Source organism: Diorhabda sublineata, chromosome 8, assembly GCF_026230105.1.
Source record: "Diorhabda sublineata isolate icDioSubl1.1 chromosome 8, icDioSubl1.1, whole genome shotgun sequence".
Classification (NCBI taxonomy): domain Eukaryota; kingdom Metazoa; phylum Arthropoda; class Insecta; order Coleoptera; family Chrysomelidae; genus Diorhabda; species Diorhabda sublineata.
Genome location: NC_079481.1, coordinates 11550769 through 11574417, shown reverse-complemented (window position 1 = coordinate 11574417; position 23649 = coordinate 11550769). Strand labels below are relative to the sequence as shown.

General features: G+C 32.9%; 1 protein-coding gene across 2 annotated transcripts in view; it reads right to left on the bottom strand.

Annotated features, from left to right (window-relative positions):
• Nucleotides 1-23649, bottom strand: part of LOC130448095 (heterogeneous nuclear ribonucleoprotein U) — a 37178-nt gene that overhangs the window by 12449 nt on the left and 1080 nt on the right. For both annotated transcript variants that reach the window (XM_056785292.1, XM_056785293.1), the window contains exons 2-9: nucleotides 15197-15282; nucleotides 12917-13675; nucleotides 12563-12749; nucleotides 12370-12494; nucleotides 11553-12311; nucleotides 11231-11497; nucleotides 8311-8433; nucleotides 4881-5009 (exon numbers count right to left, since the gene is read on the bottom strand). In XM_056785292.1, the coding sequence (XP_056641270.1) occupies nucleotides 4881-5009; nucleotides 8311-8433; nucleotides 11231-11497; nucleotides 11553-12311; nucleotides 12370-12494; nucleotides 12563-12749; nucleotides 12917-13675; nucleotides 15197-15282 (2435 nt within the window). The remainder of the gene's footprint in view (nucleotides 1-4880; nucleotides 5010-8310; nucleotides 8434-11230; nucleotides 11498-11552; nucleotides 12312-12369; nucleotides 12495-12562; nucleotides 12750-12916; nucleotides 13676-15196; nucleotides 15283-23649) is intronic.

Genomic DNA, 23649 nt, shown 5'->3' with positions numbered 1-23649 from the left:
TATTTAAATTAAAAGCTTGCACGGATGATTGTTTTATACAAAATCTCGCACTTGCAACATAATAGATTTGATGAAATTTTTTTTGAGCCCAAGTTGCAATTCTAGGGAAAAGTCTAGTTATTTTTCACGTAAAAACCAACCTGTCCATCAGACTCCAAACTCAGGTAACAGCAGATATTATTGTCAGTTGTTCACTGACCACTTGCCATTGATTGTTCTAATTTTTAAATCAATCACAAAAAATCAAACGAAATTTGAGGTTAGGAAATTGTATAATTTACTATTAGAATTTTGTTAGGGCAGTGGTAAAAGACTCGAATAATGCCAAACGACGTAACATATAATTATATGAAATATTTTGACTTTGGAAAAAAATGCATTCAAGTTCTTGCACATTACACGTTTTCTTGTATCATTTCAAGCTGCTGTAACTAACACAAAAGTATAGTTTATCCAATACTAAACGAAAACTCGTTGATGTTAAAACACAAGACCGTATATGGTTTCATTGAGAGAGCGTAAAGGCTTCCATGGAAATTTTGTATTATTTCTTTAGCAGCTCTGCGAATTTTGTTTAATAATGAAAAAAGAATATTGCGGGTCAGATCTGAACTCCAGCGAATATTGTAATTTATAGACCTGAAAGAATGTCCAAAGAAAAGAAATATCAATCAAATGATAAAGTCGTAGCAGAAACAGAAACTTATTTTCAGGCTAGGGAACAATACTTCTAGTCGTTTCACTCTCGAATAAAACTATCTTGATCAATAAAAATAAATTTGGCTGGAAAATTGTCTTGCTTACTAGACCGGTGACTTGAGTGATGTGTTACTGTTATGATATTAGCAACATGTTATGATCACCCTATATTCTTAATCCTAAAACCAAAAGCGATGGAATTAATAAATTTTCAGAAACAATGGCTCAAGGAAACATGTCAAGAGACAACCACTTAACAACCCTTACAATACCCCACTATACCAACTTACCAAATTGGAAGGTATCGATATCTATATGTAAACATGAACTAAGAAATTTGTGAAAAGGAATCGAAAATTTTTCAATAATGAAAGATCCAAACAGTCATTATCCACAAAAAATTTTCTACAACCAAAATAATTTGTATTTTTTGTTAAAACATGTAGTTTTGTAGTACTATAGGTAAAATGACATCGATCCATAACTTTTTGACCCTAATTGTTAGTTCGATAAAGACATAATAAGATTTTCAAATAAAAAATGTTTTAAACATTTCATTTGAAAAGGGATAATTGTGATCAATGTGAAATAAAATTATTCGGCTATTTAATAGATTGGTTGAAATATTAAAATCGACATTACGAAATACTTAACACACTGTTTATACTACCACTATACCAACACTCACAAATACACTGTCGAACGCGCGTAGACTGAAGGTAAACATTATCTCTGAGGAGGATAACTTGGTTATGAAAACATTATCTATCGTGTTTATGGAAATATTCTTACCAGGAGATGAGACCACCAGTTTTCATGTTTTCATTTTCTTAATGTGAGAATCTCTGGAACCGTTGATGATATTCATGCTGAACACACTGTTTATACTATCACTACACCAACACTCACAATTACACGCGCGTTTCGATAACCAACTTATGTTCTGCAGAAATAATGTTTATCTTCAGTCTACGCTCGTCCCACAGAGTAATTGTGAGTGTTGGTGTAGTGGTAGTACAAATAGTGTGTTCACCTTGAATATTCAGATACCAATTCAGATGTGATGACCTATTTGAAAAGTGATGGTCTCGTCTCCTGGCAAGAATATGTCCATACCAAAAAATGATAGATACTAAAGTTGGGTTCCTATACCATTTTTTTATTCACAATAAAGGCTTAAATTACCTCTTAGTTTTTAAACGATTTCAACTGGTTAGGGATAAACTACACTTTCGTAAAGTTTTTACGAGTACATCAGATAAATTATTTTTAAAAAATCCGTGGTTACAATGGACTGAAAAAGATTATGATGGTATGTATTCTATATTGATATAACAAACATTTTTGATATAACCCACATAATTATATTCTAATATATACAGCTTGCAGTTGACAGAAATCCAGCACACATTTAAAATTTTACTTTACCATAACACAGACCCTGTATCTGTGTACGTGACGTGTAACAAAAAGTGTACAGCAACACTTTTAATCCAAATAAGACGCCCCGGCAACGGAATAAACTGCCATCCTTAAATATTGATATTTTCGAGTTGACGTAGATCGATTGAAGTCGTTGGATCCTCTTGAAGATTACAATAACTACAACTTTAACATAACTGATTAATAAGTCAATCTGTCAACTACATTCCGTAAGGTTCTGTTTAAATTTTTGAAAGAGTTACGGTTAGGTTGGTAGGGGTTTCACAGGTCTGGATAACTTGAACTATATCATATTTTCCCCAATAAATAATACTTTAACAAATTGAATACTGAGAAATCAATTCTTCATTTTTCTCTTCCTAATGTCCATAAATTATATATTCTGAGATATGAGATGGAAAAACGTTCAGTATACTCACTTTCTCTGTATTTATTACCTTTATTATCGTTTGTTTTAGAGTTCTTGGTCTATTACTGTTATAAACTTTCAGAATAAAAATTTTGTTGAGTCTGCTGTATTTTTTGGCTTATTCGAAATAGAAAATATCACAAATATTCTTCCCTATTACATTGTGAAATGAAATAGAAAATCGTCGTATTAGTCTTCCCTTTATTTGTTATCGTTTAATCAAAACTTTTTGGTCCCATTTCTGTTTGAAATAAAAATTTTGTTCAGTATTTTTTGGCTGCTGGGTTAATTCGAAATACAAAACATTACAAATTTTATTCCATATCATAAGTCACGATAACTATTCTTCTCTATTACTATTTTGAAATGGAAAAACAGTTTCATTTATTAAATATATTTTCCTTTTATTTATTATTGTTTATTTAAGAGTTGTTGTTGTCTATTCCCGTTTAAATAAACTTTCAGAATAAAAATTTTGTTCCGTGCGCGGTTTTTTTGGCTTAATCGAAATATAAAATATCACAAATATTGTTTCATATTACATTCTCAAATAAAAAACCGTCATATTAGTTTTTCCTTTATTTGTTATCGTATTTATTGCATATTTACAGTTTATTCTTTGGCCCATTTATATTTAAATAAACTTTTTAAATCAACATTTTATTCAGTATACTTCAATTTCGGGCTGTTCGGCTTGTTCAAATTACAGAACGCTACAAATATTTTTCCATATTACAAGACAGTTGTATGAACAAACTTTCAATCTTAAAGTTATGTTCAGTCAAGTGTATTTTCTGGCTGTTTGGTTTGTTCGAATTACAAATATTCCCCCATATCACATGTCACTACAAATATTCATCGCTATTACTATTGAGATGGAAAAATCGTTTAGTCTATTGTATTAGTTCTCTATGTATTTTTTATCGTTGATTTCAACTTTTTAATTGTTATTTTATTAGTTTCCCTATATTCTTATGAAAGGGTTTAACCGTTTTGGTCCATTTTTGTTTGAATAAACTTTTAAAATAAAAAATTTGTTTAGTTTCATTGAAATACAAACATTGTAAATATTCATCTCTATAACTATTGTGAGATGGAAAAATTGTTTTATTTATTGTATTGGTTTTCCCTATATTGTTTATCGTTTATTTTAACTTTTTCGGACCGTTTCTGTTTAAATAAAGTTTCAAAATTAAAATTATTTTCAGTGCACTGCATTTTTTGGCTGTTCAGTTTCATAAATATACAAACATTAGAAATATTCTTTGTTATTACTATTTTGAGATAGAAAAATCGTTCTATTCATTGTATCGGTTCTCTATGCATTTGTTATACTTTATTTCGACTTTTTTAATGATATTAAAAACTCGCTGCGTGGTCGGCAGAAATTTTGATTCAATTCATGTGAATATTGTTGCTGACGCATTAATCGCATGATGGAAAACCTCCACCGTTTCTACTTTATTTGTTATTGTAAATTGGGAATTCTCTTTATAAAGTATAGTAGATTTTTATAATTTTTTACACCATTATTGAAATTTTAATTGAAAGTAAATATTTAATGCCTAATTACACATCTTAGATTGAACATTGTGCAAAAGCGAAGAGATTTCAAAACAGTGGTATGCCAAATTTGAGTTGATGTATTTTCCGATTATATTTATTTATATATTTTTAATATCTGTACCAGTTGCTCAAACAACTTCGGAAGGAAGGTATGGTTTAATGTGAGAAATAACTGTTTTAGAAATTCGAGCTTTTAACAATTTTACCTGCCTTGATATTCTTGAAGTTTACTCGATTTATGATTATGGTTGACGTTTTCGAGTAAATCCTCACATTAGAAATCGAATTTGGGGACATACATTAATATGTTACTCACTGACACTAGTAACATATAGTATGTTGTCTATTTGTGGGAAGCGATACATCGTTAATTACATTCTTACTACTGTAAATAAGAACGATTCATAATGACGACCAGTTAACCTGTGATTCACCCTACAAGAAAATGAAAAATAACGAAAAATCTTCGATAACCGGAATCCCTAAAATCTGTTATGAGGCAGTAAAATTTCACTTTTACTGTTTTAAATTTCATGTCACATGACATAAACATAAAAATACAAATCGATAATTCTTCAAAGTAATCAATACTTTTCCCTTCCCACATATTTTCTGATTACCTTTATCTATCGCGTAATGTATGTTCGACTATTCTAAAATATACTTACTTCTTTCTTATTCAAGGCACCTTCTAAGAGATGTACTTACTTTCATTTTCATTTATTCCACATTAAACACCCTAAAGTTCAAATCAAAATCTTACCTGATCGATGATATAGTTTCTTCTACGTAAAGCAGCAGTGGACACCAATTTATTCAAACATTTTTGAATTCTATCAACGAGGACACCCCATTTTCCTTTGTATTTGGACTTTAATGGTTCTCCAGAAACCTAAAAAAAATCTTACTATTTATCTATTTATGCAATTGAAGAATTTCAACCAAGTTCCACCCGTTCAACCCGCCTGCATGGATAACTACAATTAAAAATCAACTGAAAAGACTGAAACAAGATGAAAATTCAATGATAAGGTATTTTAAAAAAATAATGATTAGGTACTTAAAACCAGAAACATAAATTGGAACAGTACCAAACAATACAAAGAGATAATAATTTATCATAGCATTCAATTTCATGCCTCCGACTGCAATTCTGTTTATAATGTTGCAAAAAAGTGAAAAAACTACCGTGCTGATATTTCTAAGTGTACAATATGCAGGTATGAGTTTATATCGTGTGGTTGGTTAAGCAATTTGTTAGGGTCAAGAGAGCTAATAGCAAGTCAGGAGAGAGTCTTCACTCTGCTCAAATCAACGGAAGCTTGACCTTTTGCAAATAAGTTTCTACTTAAATCTACAACTGCTCGGTCTAAAGTTGTGCCCTGTAATTTATGCACCGTCACTGCCCAGCATAAAATTAAGGGAAGCATTCGTCGCTCGATCTTGCCTTTACCACGTAAAGCATCAAATACTGTAGCACAAGGCTCTATCTGGACTCCAATAGCAGGTCGGTTCCCTGTTATATTTGGGTCATCGAACTCCACAAATACTGCTTGTGGCAGTTCTCCCGGCTCCAACTGCTCTCTGCGTAGTGCTGGCCAATCTATTCGTCGGATAACACCCATAGCACCGTTAACCAGCCCATGGTTAACATTGATGTTCTGTCTTAGCATGGCTCGAGAGCCTACACCTAATTTGAGTTGGTTTGGTATACCACCTGTTTTATTGGGATCTTCAGGTAAGTATTCCTCTTGTGGTTTTTGACCATATGTTTTAGGATCCAATGAGATGTCTACAGCACTAACGGTGTATACTTTTTTGAGCTTTTATAACTTTTCTGTCATAGTCGCGTTATATGCATCAACCAGTCTAGTTGTTGGGAAAATTCTGACAGCTTCTCCATCGTCAAATGGCCCTATCAACTATGATAGATAACTGCTGCATTGTAAGTTCTCCAACGCGAAGACTGTTTAATATGTCCACAAGTTGTATCTCCAGCTTGCCTCATATTTTGGGGCAACTCACAAAAACTGAATAAATTCCAAAGATTAATTTCAGCAGATAACCTTTCTGGCTGACGGAAGCAATAAGATCCCCCAGAAACCTTAGACACTGGAGGCAACTGCATAAGATCTCCAAAAAATAAAACATTTACTCCGCCGAATATAGCTTCATTTTCTTTATATTGTTGAAGCCGCAAATGTACATTTCAAACACTTAAATATGGCACCATAGATATTTCGTCTATTATTTATCGTTCCATTTAATATTAAAACTGCAAGTTATATACATATTTACAATCAGTGTGTAAAATCCTTCATTTTGATACCCAACTCGATATGCTTGGTAGTAAAAAAATTTTTTTACCTCACAACATGGCGTCCAAAATCCGCCATTTTGTTTTTTTTAATGTGTCCTATCTAAGAACACTTGGGCTAATGAAACGAATCTAACGATACCTCAAATGTGAAAATCCGTTTAGCGGTTCTGGAGATACAAGGTAATAAAGAATATTACATACATACAAGATACGCGATAACCCATAACCCTTCCTGGCAGTCGGGTAAAAAAAGAATAGGCCTGTCACAAAATGCTTTTAAGTCACTGTATAAAATATGATCTTCAAAAAGTATCTCAATAACCTCAAAACTGAGATTATTTTAAACCAATCTAAATCTGTTCTGTTTTATGGGACCGAAACTTGGAAATTTAATAGAAACATTTTCCAGAAAATTTAATTGTTTATCAACCATATGCCTACCAAATTTAACCAGACAAGCATTAAATTATAAAAGGCATAAGAAAATTAGGCAGACTGCACGAACAGAAGAGCTATTGGGAAAGAACTGCAACAAATAAACTTAAAGTGAGAAAAGGCTACAGAAATAGCCAAAAATAGAGAGTCCTGGTCAACAAAATTAACGACGTTGAATCGTATCGGGGCGCGACAAGAAATTTTTTTGTGGAAAATAAAATATATTGATATCATTTCTTAGGCCTTTTTTATCATTAATAGCTTCGTAATTTTCTGCATTTAGACTACTTTTGAAAAATGAAATATATTGATATCATCATCATCATTCTTCAGGTCTGTTTCATCATTAATACCTTTGTCATTTTCTGCATTTAAACGAATTGTGGAAGTTTTTATGTTCTCTCTTTGATTCCATTTCAGGGATTTTAGTATTTTTATGTTCACGTCTTGAATTCATAATTTTTTCTGGATAATTATATTTTTCTAAATAGAGGTTTTGCTTTTTAATTAACTATGAGTCCAAATTAAAGATATTATAAGTTATAACACTAACAACCTATAATATTATTTAATTGCTAAGATAAGTATTTCACAGACATATTTGTGAGAAAATACAAGATTAGAATGTAAGTAGAGCATTTAAATAACCTTTTCGATGACTGGACTGACTCACTTTATTCGAGTTTTCCAATATTATCAATGGTGACACGAAGAACTAGAGAAACAGGATGCATAAGCAGAAAAAGTCAAAATCGTTGCTTAAGATTACTAGATCTAAGAGATCATTCCCCATCGATGTTGGTAATAGCAAATTGATTGTTTAGAGAACACTAAAAAGGTCTTTAAAATGAGGAAGTATTTATAGATAGAAAAGGTTTGGCCTTTTCTCATATCTATCACAGTAGCTGGTACATTCTCATTCTACACCACAACATCAAATGAATAGGTTTCAGTGGTACCAAGAACGACTAGCGTGGAATTAGGAATGGAGGACTATCGTCTTCAGTTATGAATTCCGGTTCTGTCCAGACATGCTTGATGGCCGAGTGAAGGTGAGAAGAACGAAAAAACCTTCAATTTTTTGATGATTTATTATGATATGAGGAGCTACTACTTATGGCTCAATGTTACTTTCAGTTTCCATCAGGGGCAAGATGAATGCAAATTGATACATTCGAGAAATATTCAATCATGCCCTACTTTGGTCCTTCAAGACCTCCAGATTTGTTCTCAATTGAAAATGTGTAGTACATAATTGACAGAAAATAAAGAAATGTATAGTGTCATCCTCAGTCTGTGCGCTAGGGAATGTGTAAGAAATCCTGAAGCTTCAACCTCATTTTGAAATCTGTGAGTACATACTAACTTCTTTCGATTATAATTAAATTAATTATATATTGAGATCCTTATTAGTAAACATGTATAAATATTTACTTACTGTCATTTTATCTAGTATACTATTGTTACCTAGTATAGTATAATTTTTGTCTGGATTTGTAACAACATGTTCATTAACCCAATGGGTTTTTCCAGAAGCAGGTAGTCCGCACATTAGAAGCACCTGAAAATATTATTATTTATTTTTCGAATTTACAAAATAATTACAAGTAGTGTAAATCCCATTCATTTTGATTAGAAATTTTCAAACGTTGAAGACATCAAAAACGAACTGTAATATCACTGGTGCCAAGCATTTAAACATGCGAGGTTCTATCACGTGGGTAAACCTTACAGTTTCCCCTATGATGTTTAAAAAGACATTGGCCTAAGGTAGTTTTTAGAGGGGCATGATAATTTTATCAGAAGGTCTATGTGGGCAACGGTTTGTTGACCGCCCACTGTCACAATAATGAACAAACTTTACCTTGATTATTTGTGAGTTAATCACTCTTAAGACGTTGACAGCCGAGGCAATTTTAACGATTTTATCTAATCGTGTTGTATCATTAAAACTTCTAATTTAAATACAAAGATTGCACTAAAAGGTATATGGAATGTAGAAAATTGAAAAAAAAATTTCTCAGTTGAATTGGGCGATAAAAATTTCTTTGGGGAGGTTAATTACAAGTTATTTTGTGGTCAACGTGTTAAAAGGGTTGCTATTTATATTTTTCTTATTTGCAACACTGTTTTTTACTCTCAATGACATTTCCTGTATATAATTTACACTTTTGATTTGAATATAATCTCAATTCAAAAATGTTGTTATTTGAGTGTGAATGATGTTATTTGCAGTTCATTGAAAAGTGCGGTCAACAGTAAAAACGGAATTAACCCATGAGCACTTCGGCATAGCTTTCGACATAAATTATCAGAACAAGATTGCATCAATGGTGTAAAACGAATTCAAGCTTGGCTGTTGTGACTGAAAACAACACTGTGCTTAAATTGATTAAGCAAGAACAATATTTAATGTTCCATTTTCCAATTAAACAGACTATCCAACTAACTAACCAGACACTACCATCTAAGACTCCATCTCCACACCATGGACATCATGGACGATCCGGAGTACCGTTGGTGCATGGAGGATGATGAAACCGCAGATCACGTTATCTGCAAGTGCCCTGCACTCACTCGAACGCTGTTTAACACCTAGGTGAACCTCACAACCTGCCAAAGGGCCTGATTAACTTTTCAAAGGACATAACCTCTGGTAACGTCAAGTGGGGCGCTTATCTAAAGGCCTATGTGCTTAACAGCTCCCTGGCAGCCCACATCTATGAACTATGAATGTACCATTAGATTAAGACATCTTTGAGCATTAGTATGACTAGCATCAACAAGAATACTACATGATCATTTGGCCGTAAATGTAAACCAATTGTTGCTTTTGGATCCCTCTAAACTTGAATAATGAATGACAAATCAAGGATCTAAGCAAATGACCCCAAAAGAAAACAGTAAGCAACTGAGTCTTTCAATATGGGACCAATTTAACAAAAGTTTGTTTGAGGAAGAAGCCCATTGTCAGTGACTTTGGCATTACCAGTCATGTGGCAGCAGTTTCCAAATGGTACATTACCACTTGAACCACTTAAGGAGTCATTCGGAAAACAACAAAGCAGAGTGGGATCATTTTTCATCACGACAATCTTAACACCACTGCACAAACGTAAATTTCCAACCAGCCAGAAGGTCCAGCTGATTAACCATATAGCTCTGATTTGGCATCAAATGATTTATTTTCGTTACCACAAATAACAAACAGTTCTTTTTGTAGTAAAAACAGAAGTTTCTCAGATTGTATCTTCAAAAAATAAAAAATGTTTGAAAATTCATTTAGAAGCCAATATAAAATAATTCGCTTGCAATGTAAGCTTTTGTTGTTTTTTAAAAAAGTGATATAATTGTAATATACCAAGAAAAAACGAACTTTCATTACAATGGTATCTGTAGATACAGTTTCTGCATGAGTGAGGAAATAATTTTTCCAAACGTGTGAACTGTCTCTGCCAATATGTGCAATATGCCATTGAACAACCATTTGCTACAGGACAGCATTAAAATACAGTCAGAGCTGGACGCAATCGCGTCACCACAGACTGTCAGAATCGTTAAGAATAACGAGTGGGGCAAAAGAAATCTTCCTAATGGAAAACCTGGCAACTTTTGCAAGTGGTACAAACTGTCAAATCGACAAAAGCATGGGACTGGAGAACATGTGGTTCCCACAGGATAGTGCAACGGCGCATACTGTTCGAGCCACAACTGATATTTCTGAAAGAAGCATTTGAGACTGCGTTATATAGGGTCTTTTAAAGTTTCGAGTTTACGTTAGTGTAAGGGTCAGACACTCGAAACTCTTATTGAAAGTAGTCGCCAAGAATGTGAGAACCTGTCTACCAAAGTTCTGATAAGAGTGATGGAAACTGGCATAAAACGAGGTATGGTCATAGGCTCTAGCGGTGGCCACTTTGCTGTTATCATTTTCTCAACTTGATGGAATAAATTCTAATGGATTAAATAAACCACTTTCACAAGCAGAACCAAATTTTTTCATTGAAAAGCAATTGAAAGCAAAAGAATATTGGAAGATTCTTTTGCCCTACCTTATAGGAAAAAACATCTGCTCTAATTTCTTCCGAAAGGCTGTATAACTAGGTAGAAGCCAATGCTCTCAAACAAAATTGGTCAAATGAACATTTAATAAGCATTTGACAGTGTCCAAAGAAATGAAATATGCAATATTTTACAGCAAAGAAGTGTTGAGAAATAATATCAAATGTATATATGCAACAATCTATGGATTGAAATCAAGAACCTACAGATTGATTAAAAGTTGGGACCAAACTTGTTAAGAATAATTTTTGTTGAATAAAATATCAAAAACAAAAATAACTCTTTGTTCTAATTACCTCACAATCGCTTCTACTTTCTGGTCTCTTGAGACCAGGGACTTTATTGTCAACTTTGCTAATAAAGTTGTAACCTTCAAGTTCTGATGATATTCCAACCAAAGGTTCCTCCTTTTCGCCGAAATTAACCTCAAATTCGTAATTCCTGGAAAGTACATGAGGATACAAAGCGAAATCATCAGATAATTCGGATTTTGGTATTTCGATAGCAGGCTGAAGTTCTCCGTTCACTGCAAACTGGAATGTGACAGTATTTTCGGAAATATCCTACAAAAAAAAACAGATTAACGATATTAAATAAACAGAGTAACTAAAAGCGTACTAGATAAGCCCCAATTATGGATCCAGCATCGAAAGACACGCCATAAGCAACAAATTCTTTATTCTTCACAAACTTTCCAGAAGATTCGTAAGCATAGGAGTTTTTATCTTCACCAAGTTGTAGGGAAGATCTTATTATCGACCACCCAATTCGAATGAAGTGAGTTGGTAGAGGAGCCTCTTCAGGTTTTTCCTTATCTTCATTTTCGTCAATCTTTTTCTTTACCTCTTTAGCATCTTTTTCTTTTTCATCATTATTTTTCTCTTTACAATTCTTATCACAGTCTACATCTTTCTCTTCGTTGTTCTTTTCCATTTCAACATCTTTATTCTCTTCATTGTCCTTTTGCTTTTCTGCATCTTTTTTAACTTCATTGTCCTTTTCTTCCGAATTTTCATCATTGGTTTCCATTTTTTCATCAGATTTTGTCTCAGAATCAATTTTTTCGTCAGATTTTTCCTCAGTTTCCATTTTTTCGTCAGATTTCTTGTCGCTACTTTCTGCAATACCCTCTGCAAGCTTTTCTTCATTTGTGTCTCTTTCAACTACTTCCATCGATTCTTCTTTCTTATCCTGTTTCTTTTCTTTTTTATCTGATTTCTCTTTAGATTTGTCCTCGCTTTTCCTTCCACTTTTATAATCAGATCTTCTTGAATGCCTCCGATCGTCCCTTTTATTTCTATCTAATCTAAAACGTTCTGTGGGAACTGAAAAATCGTCCCATTTGAGTTTATCAGTAACTTTAACTTCATAATAAACCTAAAAATAAATAAAAATGTACAGTAATGATTGTAAGTGAGAAATGGAAGCAATATACCTTTCCAGCTGAAACACCATGTGTTGCTCTAGCTCCTGCCCAGGCATAACCAAAGGCACCATCATTTAAAGGTTTAGCAGATAAAAATGTCGATTTATTTATTACAAGATGTAAATCTGAATCATCTGTTAAAACAAAATGAGAATTGAGCAACGAAATTGAATGGAATCTATAAACATTTATTTATACTCACACCAACTCAGTTGAACTTTGTTAACATCGATATCTGGTTCATCTTCCGGGGGAGTCTTTTGCCTTTTTGGTGACCTATCTGGAGAATCACCACTACGTTTTCGTTTTTCTCCTCTATGGTCACTTTTCGATTCAGTTTTTTTCGTTTTAACTGATTCTTCTTGTACTTCCATTGATGTTGGCTTATCCTAAAAAATAAATTCAGTTTAGTAAACAATTATCAGTAGATAAAAGAACTTCTATAAATGATAATTTCAACATAATGATGCATTTTTCAAGTGGGTTAATTAGATAATAAAATTTGTAGGTATAAAGACCCTAATATGATTAACAATTAGTTTACTTTAATTATTACCTTATCTTCACTTATGTCATCCAATTTAGCATTTTTAACAGACGCATCTCCGTTGGATCTTCCCTCAACTTGTGGTTCTTCTAATGTTTCATCATTTTTACATTTTTCTTGTTTTTTATCTTCGTTTATAGGTTTTTCTAATTCTTTCACTTCACTCTTACTTTTATCTGGTGATTTTATTTCACTTTTCGGTTCCTCTGGAGACTTTGGTTCGCATTTCGGTTTTTCTGATGGTTTTTCTTTTTCTGGTGATTTTGCTTCAGTTTTAGGTTTTTCTGGCGATTTTGCTTCAGTTTTAGGTTTTTCTGGCGATTTTACTTCACTTTTAGGTTTTTCTTGTGATTTTGTTTCACTCGTCGCTGTTACGGTTAATTTTGATTCAATTTTAGGTTTTTCTGGAGATTTTGCCTCAATCTTAGTATCCCCTGCTGGTTTCACCTTAACTGGAGAGCTTGCCAGGTGTTTTACTTCACTTATTGGTTTTTCAGAAGATTTTGGTTTATCTAGGGTTTCATCTTTAGGTTTAGGAACAGTTTTTGGAGGACCTACTGGAGCAACTATTTTTTTATCTGTTTCAGGCACTTTAATTGAAACTGATTGACGATTGGAATTAACTTCTGCTGTATTTTGGGGTGATGATGGCAAGACTTTAGAAGGTTCATCTGGTTTGGCAGGAGCAGGTGTTTCCTGTGGTGCTTTCTCTTGAGGTTTTCCTTTTTCTGCAATTGGTGATGCAGCACTAGTTTTCGTTGATTTCACCTAAAAATAGTTATGTTATCAAAATCAGGGTGTTATTAATATTTGAATCAAAATCGAATATCGAGAACAGTCTGTTTTTGACACACACAGGGTGTCTAGACCTGACGTGCATCTCAATTCCCGCAGTTTTCCCGCTTTTTCCCGACAACTTTTTCTAATTTTCCCGATATTAGTAAACCAATTTTTAGTAATATTCAATAAACAATAGCATTCAATACAAAAAAAATAATTATCGCTTTTTTATTGTTTTTTCATAAAGAATGATACATATTAGTTACTCATAACAAAATATAAATGAAATATATTATTGAATTAATGACTACTTATATTAATAGCGAATCACAATAGGTTCATTTATTTATTCTTTTCTAAATTTTTGATTTGGTCATTTAAAGCTGATGTTTGTTCTATCAAGTTCTTTCGTTTTGCTTTCAATTCTTTAACTTCTTCTGCTTTTCTTTTTCTTTCATTAGACTCCTTTTGTTTTTGTGCATCTTCATTTTTTTTATTCTGACAGAACTCCAAATATCTACTATGCGCCATTCACACGTTCAACATCATTTTAGATGTGATAGATACGCGTTTGATGCCCCTTGCCGCAGTAACTGCATCATAAATGATTCCGCCTGATTTACAACGATTGCCTCTTTGTTTACGGAAAATCCGCGCTCAACTGCTGCATTTCCATGAGATAAAATGAAAATTATTTCTAGAAAATTAATCAAGTTCGGGCAGGTCAAACCGGAATCTTCTATCAATTCTATCCAAAATTTATCAAGCCTTTTTACACTTCGATTATATATCTTCATGGATTGAATGGTGTTAGAAAATTGTAGAATATCTCGATACTCTTTTTTTATTTTGTCAGCCGTCGAGCCAGAAATCAACTTGTTCGTGTCGACCAGAACAGCCAAGCAAGAGTCAAGTCGCTGCAGAGCTACGTTGGATTGATGTGCGATTAAATTTGGATTCACACAAGTTATGTACTTTGTAAGTTTATACAATAGAGGTGATCGTTCTTGAATTTTTTTAATAATTTTAACGAAACAATTCTTACAATCAATCATGAATTTAGTCAATAATTCACCAGAGGGCTTGATTTTAGCATTCTTCAATGCGCTCTTAGTTGAAAATCCTATATCAATTTTGCTAGCAGGAAGCAAATTATGTATTGAAACTACAACTTTCTGTGCATTTCTCCGAAAATTCCCGATCTCGAAAAAAAATCCCGTTGTTTTCCCGTCTTTTCCCACTGCCAAAAAATTCCCGCTTTTTTCCCGCTATTTCCCGATGGCTAGACACCCTGCACACATTTCTCAAGAAATATGAATGTATTCTTACTAAAAAAAGTTACTGTAAATTGTTCGAACCTTGTGGAGTAAATCAAATGATTTAGTGTGAGTGTAGATTTTTAACAAATTAAATTAGGAATTTCTAAAAACTATCAATGCAAGTTTGTAATATAGCCATAAAGCTGTTCATCTAGTTAAATAAGTCCTGATACTGTTAATTTCCACTTACCTCTTCCTTCTCGTCAGCTGATTTTCTTGCCGATTTTCTAGGAGTTTCTTGTGCTTTTGTTACCAAATTTTCTGATTTACCACCTTCTATAAAATAAAAAAATTAATAATTCCATTAAATAAATAATTTAATATCCGAAGGCTAGAAACTTATTGATGCACAATAGTTTGTTATTACTAAGTTATAATACTAGAATTAAGTATTGGTATTAGTTATTCATTTTTGAATTTTGAATTTTTAGAAGATAAAATAGGTATAGTAAGATATTCAAGATGTATGCCATCATCACTTTTTATAGATCAAAAAAAATTATCTGACCATGCATTGTTTTTTATATATCAAAACCGTTTGTAGTTATCCACGGATTTCTTCTACGAATATTTTATCCCAAAATAAAATAAACTTTTGCAAAAAAATGTTAATAGAGAAGATATTTAATTACATTATAATAGGCTACATAATTTTAATACTAAAAATTGAAGATTAAATGGATAAAAAATTTTGTGTTTTTGTACATTTTTCACGATTTTGAGCCAAAGACCCAGATAATAAAAAAAATATTATACAACTATAACAGTGTTTACCTAATTTAAAAACAATTAACTAAAAATTGTGATGTATTTTTTATAAAGACAAAAAAAAATTCATAAAGTTTACGTTTGAGCGCGGACGCGCATCGTTCAGTTTTATATCAAAGCCGCAAAATTTCTTCGAATTTTATTCAACTATTGCAAAGGTCACTTAATAAAAAGCCTATTACCAAAAAATTGTGATGTGAGTATTGAAATTTCTTAAAGTTTACATTTGAGCAGTGTCCCCCCAATCCCTCAAAAATCAATCTCCCTAAAGCCCCAATCAATAACCCCCTAAAATCCCCACAATTACTAAGGATTCACGCTAAATAAATTTTATCATATATCAAATGAATAATTAAATATTTTTAAATAAATAATACATTAAAAATAATGAAATATAATTAAACTGATAATAAATCTCAAATAATCAATAAATAATTTCATTCCGCAATATCATTTTTCTTTATTCTTTATTCATAAATTATCGAAAACTTCAAGTAACAAATCATTTTCTTCATGTTCTGATTTTTCAAAATCATACATATTGACATTGAACCATTTCCCATACACATACATATTACACCTTTATTTTGTTTAATTTGAAATAAAAAAGAAATAAATATTCAAAGTTATAAAAATCAATTTTTGGTAATAAAATTATTTATATTTCTCATCTATCAACATTTTTCGCAAAAGTTCAGTTATTATAACTTCTCACGGGTAAAGGGATGGGCAGCATTTGTGGTGGAGGCGACCACATACTTTTTAAAAATTTTACAACTCATATCATCATATTTCAAACAAAACCTTGACAAATCATAAGCCTACTCAAATTCACTAAAAAATTTTTTGTTTACCTCTATTTTCAATGGCATATTTTAAACAAATTGTGCATATCATTTTTTTACAATTTGATATATTCAAATAGAACTAGTGTGTATGACTCTGTAGTTTGTCATATCATCCCTAGCAGCAGGAAATTGTGGGCTAAGGTAGAAAATGATTATAAACCGTAAGTTACATTTCTCACCATTTGGTGTCTTCACATTTTGAAATGTGAGATATTGAATTATACAAACATTTATTAAATGAGAATTTCTGGGAGCATTTATAATATCACTGTTTACTACTACCACTACAGTAACCCACAAAATTGCATTGTCTGAAGAGTGTTTTTGTGGTGGTTAAATAATTGCAAAATAAATATATAATATTAATACTTAATACAGTTTAGGTAAAACCAGTACAACTAGATATTTGTATTAGAACGAAAATGTAAAGTGGACAGATATGCCCTATTATAGGATCATTAATTAGTATTGAAAGTTTTCATAATAGTTATACAAACATGGAGATAGTTCTACTATGAATTTGGAACAAGGTTGAGTCACTACAAATAGGAAGAAGCAAATTATGGAAACTTTAATGCAAAATATGCTGAGGAAAGCATAATAGAGTCTCCCTATAGATAAAGATGGAATTTATTTAGGGTGATCTGAAGAAATGTACTATTTGGATGAAACATGCATAACAATCTATGCTAAGAAACCACATTTAATTTGAATGATGTATGTCATATTCTTCAAGCAAGATTCTCCAAAGTGACAAATGAAAAAAAATATAACTACGTACATTTATCATTAATCCTATTTACAACTAAAATGTTGTAGATACAGGACACAGTTATAATAGATGTCACTAAAGTTAGCAGAGCAATATGAGCAGACAGGAAAAACAATAAGCAGAAAAGTAAATGCTGATTAAGTGCCGCATTATGAAATTTTCCGCTGTGCAAGTTTTTGAGAAATTGACTGTTCTGGTTAATTTAGGAAAAAGTTAGCAGAGCAAAGCATGTTAGATGTGCAAAATCAATAGATAATTGAAGTAGAATAGTTCCATAGTTAAATACTCCGTTATTCAATGATAAAAAACTATTTAACTATTCTTTGACGTCATGAAAAAAATGATAGGCCTCGTTACGGCCTGTATAATTAAGTGCTCGACTAATGCTAATTAAATGCTGCGGAAAAAATGAATTTTTCGGCGACGTCACGAAAAAAAAATGACTTTTTCCCAGTTTTCTCAGCAGAACACTATCATTGGTGAAGAATTATAGACACGTGTGGCAGACATTTAATTATACGGGCCCTAACGAGAATAGGAGGAATTTTTTTTAACATTGAACAAAGGATCACTTTATTAGCATTTAATTATGTGAGCATTCTATTATTATTATTATTATCTAATACAGGGCAGGCAGCCTAAGGCTGTTAGCGCCCCCTTAAGATTAATGAGTACAATTAGTTTATTATGGTTAAAGTTTTACATATTATACGTATTGTTATTATAGCCAGTAGTTTATATCACAAACGAGTGCGCAAATATGAGTCAAGTCTATTTTTGAATTGATTTATTGTTTCTGAGTTGATGACTTCTTCAAGTAGCATATTCCACTGTTCCACTATTCGGTTGCTGATGAAATGTTTTCTAGGATTGGAATGACATCTATCTTTTGATAACTTTGAGCTATGGCCACGCAGGTTGGTGTTTTGATTAAAGGCATAAATATCTTTTAAAGCACTACACTTGTATATTTGTTTCACAATTTTAAAAGTGTCTATAAGATCTCCTCTTAAACGTCTGTCTTCTAGTCTAGGTAGATTTAGTCTGATCAACCTTTCCTCATAGGACAATCCATAAAAACCAGTGGGTAGGATTTTTGTGGCCCTTCTTTGCGACTTCTTTAAAAGATCAATATCTTTTTGGAAGTAAGGTGACCAGATCTGGAATCCAAACTCCAAAATAGAGCGTATGTAAGATTTGTACATTTTGACGAAGAGCTCTGTTGTGATGTGTACAAATGCTTTTTCTATTAGATAAATTAATGAATTGGCCCTTTTGACAATTTTGATGATTTGTGACTCCCACTTTAAGTTGTCGGTAATAGTGACACCTAAATCTTCTTGAACAGACACCACCTTCAGTGGGCTACCATTTATTAGATATTCTATATTTGGATTGGTTCTTCCAATGTGAAGCACAGTACATTTTTGTATATTTAGGTTTAATAGCCACTTTTTGGTCCAGTTGAAAATGTTCGTTAAATCATTCTGTATGATTTCACCACTTGTAAGAGGATTGTTAGATATCTTGGTATCATCGGCATATGAGCTTTTTGTTGACTGAATTAATGATAGCAGGTCTGTGGTGTACAAGATAAAAAGTACTGGGCCGAGCACTGAACCCTGTGGTACTCCGCTAACAACATTTCCAAATTCTGATACTTTTTGCCTAACTCTAACGTAGAATTTTCTGTTCTGTAGTTTTCCTCTAATTCCAAGATGCTCCAGTTTTATCAGAAGTCGTTTAATAGGGACCTTGTCAAAGGCCTTCTCAAAATCGATATATACAGCATCAATTGGATTTCCTTTGTCCCATTCCTTAGTCCAAACGTCTAAATTAAGAAGCAGATTAGTGGTGACTGACCTTCCAGGGGTAAAGCCATGTTGTTCGGCAGACAGAATATTTTCTTCATCCATGAACTTCAGTAACTCATCCACTATTATTCTTTCCATAATCTTACATGGGACTGATGTAGGGCTAATGGCTCTGTAGTTGGAGGCTATCTTTTTATCACCTTTCTTGTGTATGGGGGTTGCTGAGGCCATTTTCCAATCTCTTGGTAGTTGTCCAGACTCAAGCGAAGTCTGCATTAATAAACATAAAGGATGGGACAGGCTCTGCCAACAATTTTTTAGGAAATATAGACTGATGCAGTCTGGACCTGGTGCTGAGTCGCTTCTTAAATTCTTCAAGGTTTTTTCCAATTTTTCAACTGCAAACTCGATACTGTCAAAGGACCTCTCTACTCTTGGCAGTTCATCAAAGGCTGGAAGTTCATCTAGCGCTTCAGTAACATACTGCTTACAAAACTTGTCTCTGAATACATTTGCCACAGCTGTCGCGTCTTGTACTGTATGATTCTCATCAGAGTTGATAACACAAGGAACAGATGATTTTGAACACATTTGTTTCCTGATGTGACTGTAGAATGTCTTTGGGCTTCCAGTAGCAATGTTTATTTCATACTGTCGCCGAGATTGTCTTATTTTGGTTGTTAGTTCGTTATTATTAAGTCTGTAGCGAGCAAAACTTTCTTCTGATCTGATTCTGGCATGTTCGTCCCATAACCTACGCTTTTCTTCTATAACTTTAATTATCTCTCTAGTTATCCAAGGTTTGTTAAGTGATTTTTTACTTCTTGGTGCCCTAAAGGGTATATGCTTATCTACTGCCATGTCAATTATTGTTTTCAATTGATTCCACTTATCTTTGACCGACTCTGCTACTAGAATATTTTCAGGATTGTAATTGCTAATAAATTGATTGATAGAGTTAAAGTCTGCTTTCCAGAAATTTCTTTGTCGCTGTTGAGGCAAAATTCCTTTTTGACACTGCACTTGTAGGTTGACGAGTAGCACCGAATGATCACTTTTACCTATTGGTGGACAATATTCAATTTTGGTTACTAAATTTTCGTCGTTACTGAGAACTAAATCCAGTAAAGAGGGTTCTTGCATCCCTCTGTATCTAGTGGGCCTGTCAACATGCTGGAACAAATTACTTTCAGTATACATAGAAGTAAAGAGACTGTACGTTTCATTTCTGGGCTCACCTAGTATTGGCCAGCTTAGGTTTGGTAAATTGAAATCCCCCATGACAAGGATGTCCTCAGTAAATGATGCTGCCTTAATACTTTCATAAAATTGCCTATCATTTTCTAGCAAAGAGTTTGGTGGTCTATAAACTCCTACCATCATAAACCTTACCTCAGCTATTTGAATTTTAATCCACAGTGCTTCGTATGAGCTTAAATTTTCAGTGCTGTCATCACTCGAAATAACTTGTAGTCCTTGGTAGCATTTCGAAACATATATGGCGACCCCTCCATAACCATCAAAGTGATCCTTTCTGAACAAAGAGTAGTTATCAACATTTACTAACGTGCCTGGTATTGATTGATTTAGCCATGTTTCTGTGAGAACAACTACTGCTGTTTTTTTTTCTCTATTTCTACTACTAACTGATCAAATTTAGTCATAAGTGCATTAGTATTGGTGTATAATATTGATATATCCATAAGTTTGTTTGTGTTTTCTACAAGTTTTTTGGGACTATTTTGGGCATGCCTCTCACATATTTAATAATAAGGTTCGTTTCACCCTCCTGGATTCGCTTGTTCAGACTTTCACGCAAATCCCTAAGATACTGCCTTTGGGCTGGGGTCTGGTCGGAGTATATACGTAGTCTATTGTTTTTGGCCTTGTTCTTATTCTTAAGAATTGAAATCGCTTGTTATTTTGTTTCCAGCACAACTTTTAGAGGCCTTACCTTATTGGCTTCAGAAGTCTTCCCTAATCGGAAGCACTTTGTGTTTATTGTGATGTTACCTCCAACGGTCTCTTGCAATATTTCCTTGACACTATTAATGTCTTCCTCTTGCTTAGCTTTAACATCTCTAGCTTTTGATTCTGGTAAGTTAAATATAACAATGTTTTTGGCACACTCTTCGCGCTCCATCATTTCATTGATGAGCTCTTCTCGATCAAAGTTTGATGCTGGTTGCACATGTTGGCTTTGAGATGTTTGAAGCATTTGCCTGAGGCTTTTCATCTCGTCTTGCAACACAACAATCAATTGTTTAAGATCCGGGATCTGGCCGATATTTGCTCTACAAGCTGGACAGTAGAACGTTAGATGCCTGGTTCCTTTTAGGGCCATGCAGCGAGTCTCAGTAATAGATAATTTCGAGCAGGGACCACAAAACTTTGTGGCACAACCGTCACACTTAAAAATTTCATCCTGTCCATAAGTTTTGTTGCACTGGGAGCAGTTATTCATTTTGTCCTAACCTCAAAACTACAAACTTCTTTTGCGACGAAAATTGGAATTTTTTCAACAGAACTATAACTGTTTCGAGCTTTAGAATGCAATTATTGATGGTAAACTTCAAAAGTCTCTTTTAATAGTAGTTACAACAGTTGTTTTTGGAATTGCAATTAAAACACATGTACTCATGTAAACATAACCTGAAACTTATCTTCACTTCCAAACAAATACATTAGCCACTGTTAGAATTCGAGACACTAGTTCAGCACTAATATTACATACAAACCAAATCACTACATTGTTAACTTTTAATGATATAGCAACCTTTAGAAACAATCACAGAACTTGATTAATTTGTCAATTTAATTTGTTATTCATTACTTCAAATGGATTGTTGGTAAAATAGTACTTTTCTCATCTTTCTTAATAAAAAACTTTTAGTATGATTAATTAAAAGTAGATAACGAAGTTTCCATATACACGTGACATCTACTTTCATTATCTATTGATTTTGCACATTTAACTTGCATTGCTCTGCTAACTTTAGAAAAAAGTTAGCAGAACAGCCAATTTCTCAAAAACTTCACAGTGAAAAATTTCATTATGTGGCATTTAATTAGTATTGAATTTTCCGCTTATTGTTTTTCCTGTCTGCTCATATTGCTCTGCTAACTTTAGTGACATTTATAATAGTTAGGCAAATATAAATTTTATATTTTCAATAATCAAAGAATTATAAATGATTACTCTAAATTTAATATTTTTGCAAACATACATTTTCTTTTGCAAAGTTATAACTAAAAAAATAAATTTTAAAAAATGATTTACCAATGACTGCCCCTTATTAGAACATTTACTATCGATGCTTTATAATAATTTCGTCAATCTATTGTTATTAGAGCTAAAACAGTGCATGTGTAAATCCTGATCTAAACCCGTTTGTCATGAAATCTATTTGGACCAACAATATCCATATTTTCCAAGACTAACATTTATAATGAGGATGTTAATCAGCCGCCATTGAAAGATAGGATAGACTTTAACTCAATATAATCTATAACCTCTTCAGTTACATGTCATAAACTAGACCTAGACCTGATATATCACCTATCAACTAATTGTGGATACAGAGATTTTCATCAGTAATTCTGATCTTTGGGTCATGTTTTTAGTGGACATTCCAAAATCAAAATAAGATACAAAAAGCTTTTATTTTCGTTACTTTCAAACCTAGATTTTTCAACTCAACAGTTCAGAAGTCAACTAATAAGTTTATAGAACTATTGTAAAGTAAAATTGTAACAAAAATCTTTTTCTCTGTTTTTATAAACCTATATTCAGTTCTATAATAGTGAATAGCAAAAAAATACACAAACTGCAAGTCTCAGTAACCTGTTGATTGTGTGTTTGTATGCATACAATTGAAAAATGTGTCCAGTACAATCTAAATAGGAACTATCACAAAGAAAAAATCCTGTCCGATCACAAAGCAGTCATAGAGCTTTATGCTCCAATATCATAAAATCCAAACTAGTTTGGGAGTGCGTGGAAAAATTAAACAAGCTAGGCAACAAAAATAAAGTGGAGTGGAGGGAAACAAATCAGCTGACAGACAAACCTACAGGGACTGAGACAGGAAAAGACTCTTTTTGGAAACTATAGTCAGAAAAGATCTGCTGAATGTATCAGCCAAAGTAAGAACAAGTTACAGGAGCCCTATCGGGGCATTTTTGCCTCAATGGAAAACTGAATATACTAGACGCAGCAGATAATGCAGTGTGCAGATTCTGTTGTGCAGAGGACGAAATCTCTATTCACATTTTCTTGAAGTGTCAGACACTAGGAACTCCAGAGCACTACATCTGGGAGCATATGAAATAGAAGACGAAAATATCTGGCAGCCACAGCTATCCTACATTTTGAACTTTCCAAGAGGAGTAGGTTTAACAGATCAACTGTAAACACTGGGTTCCCCATTATAACAGCAAA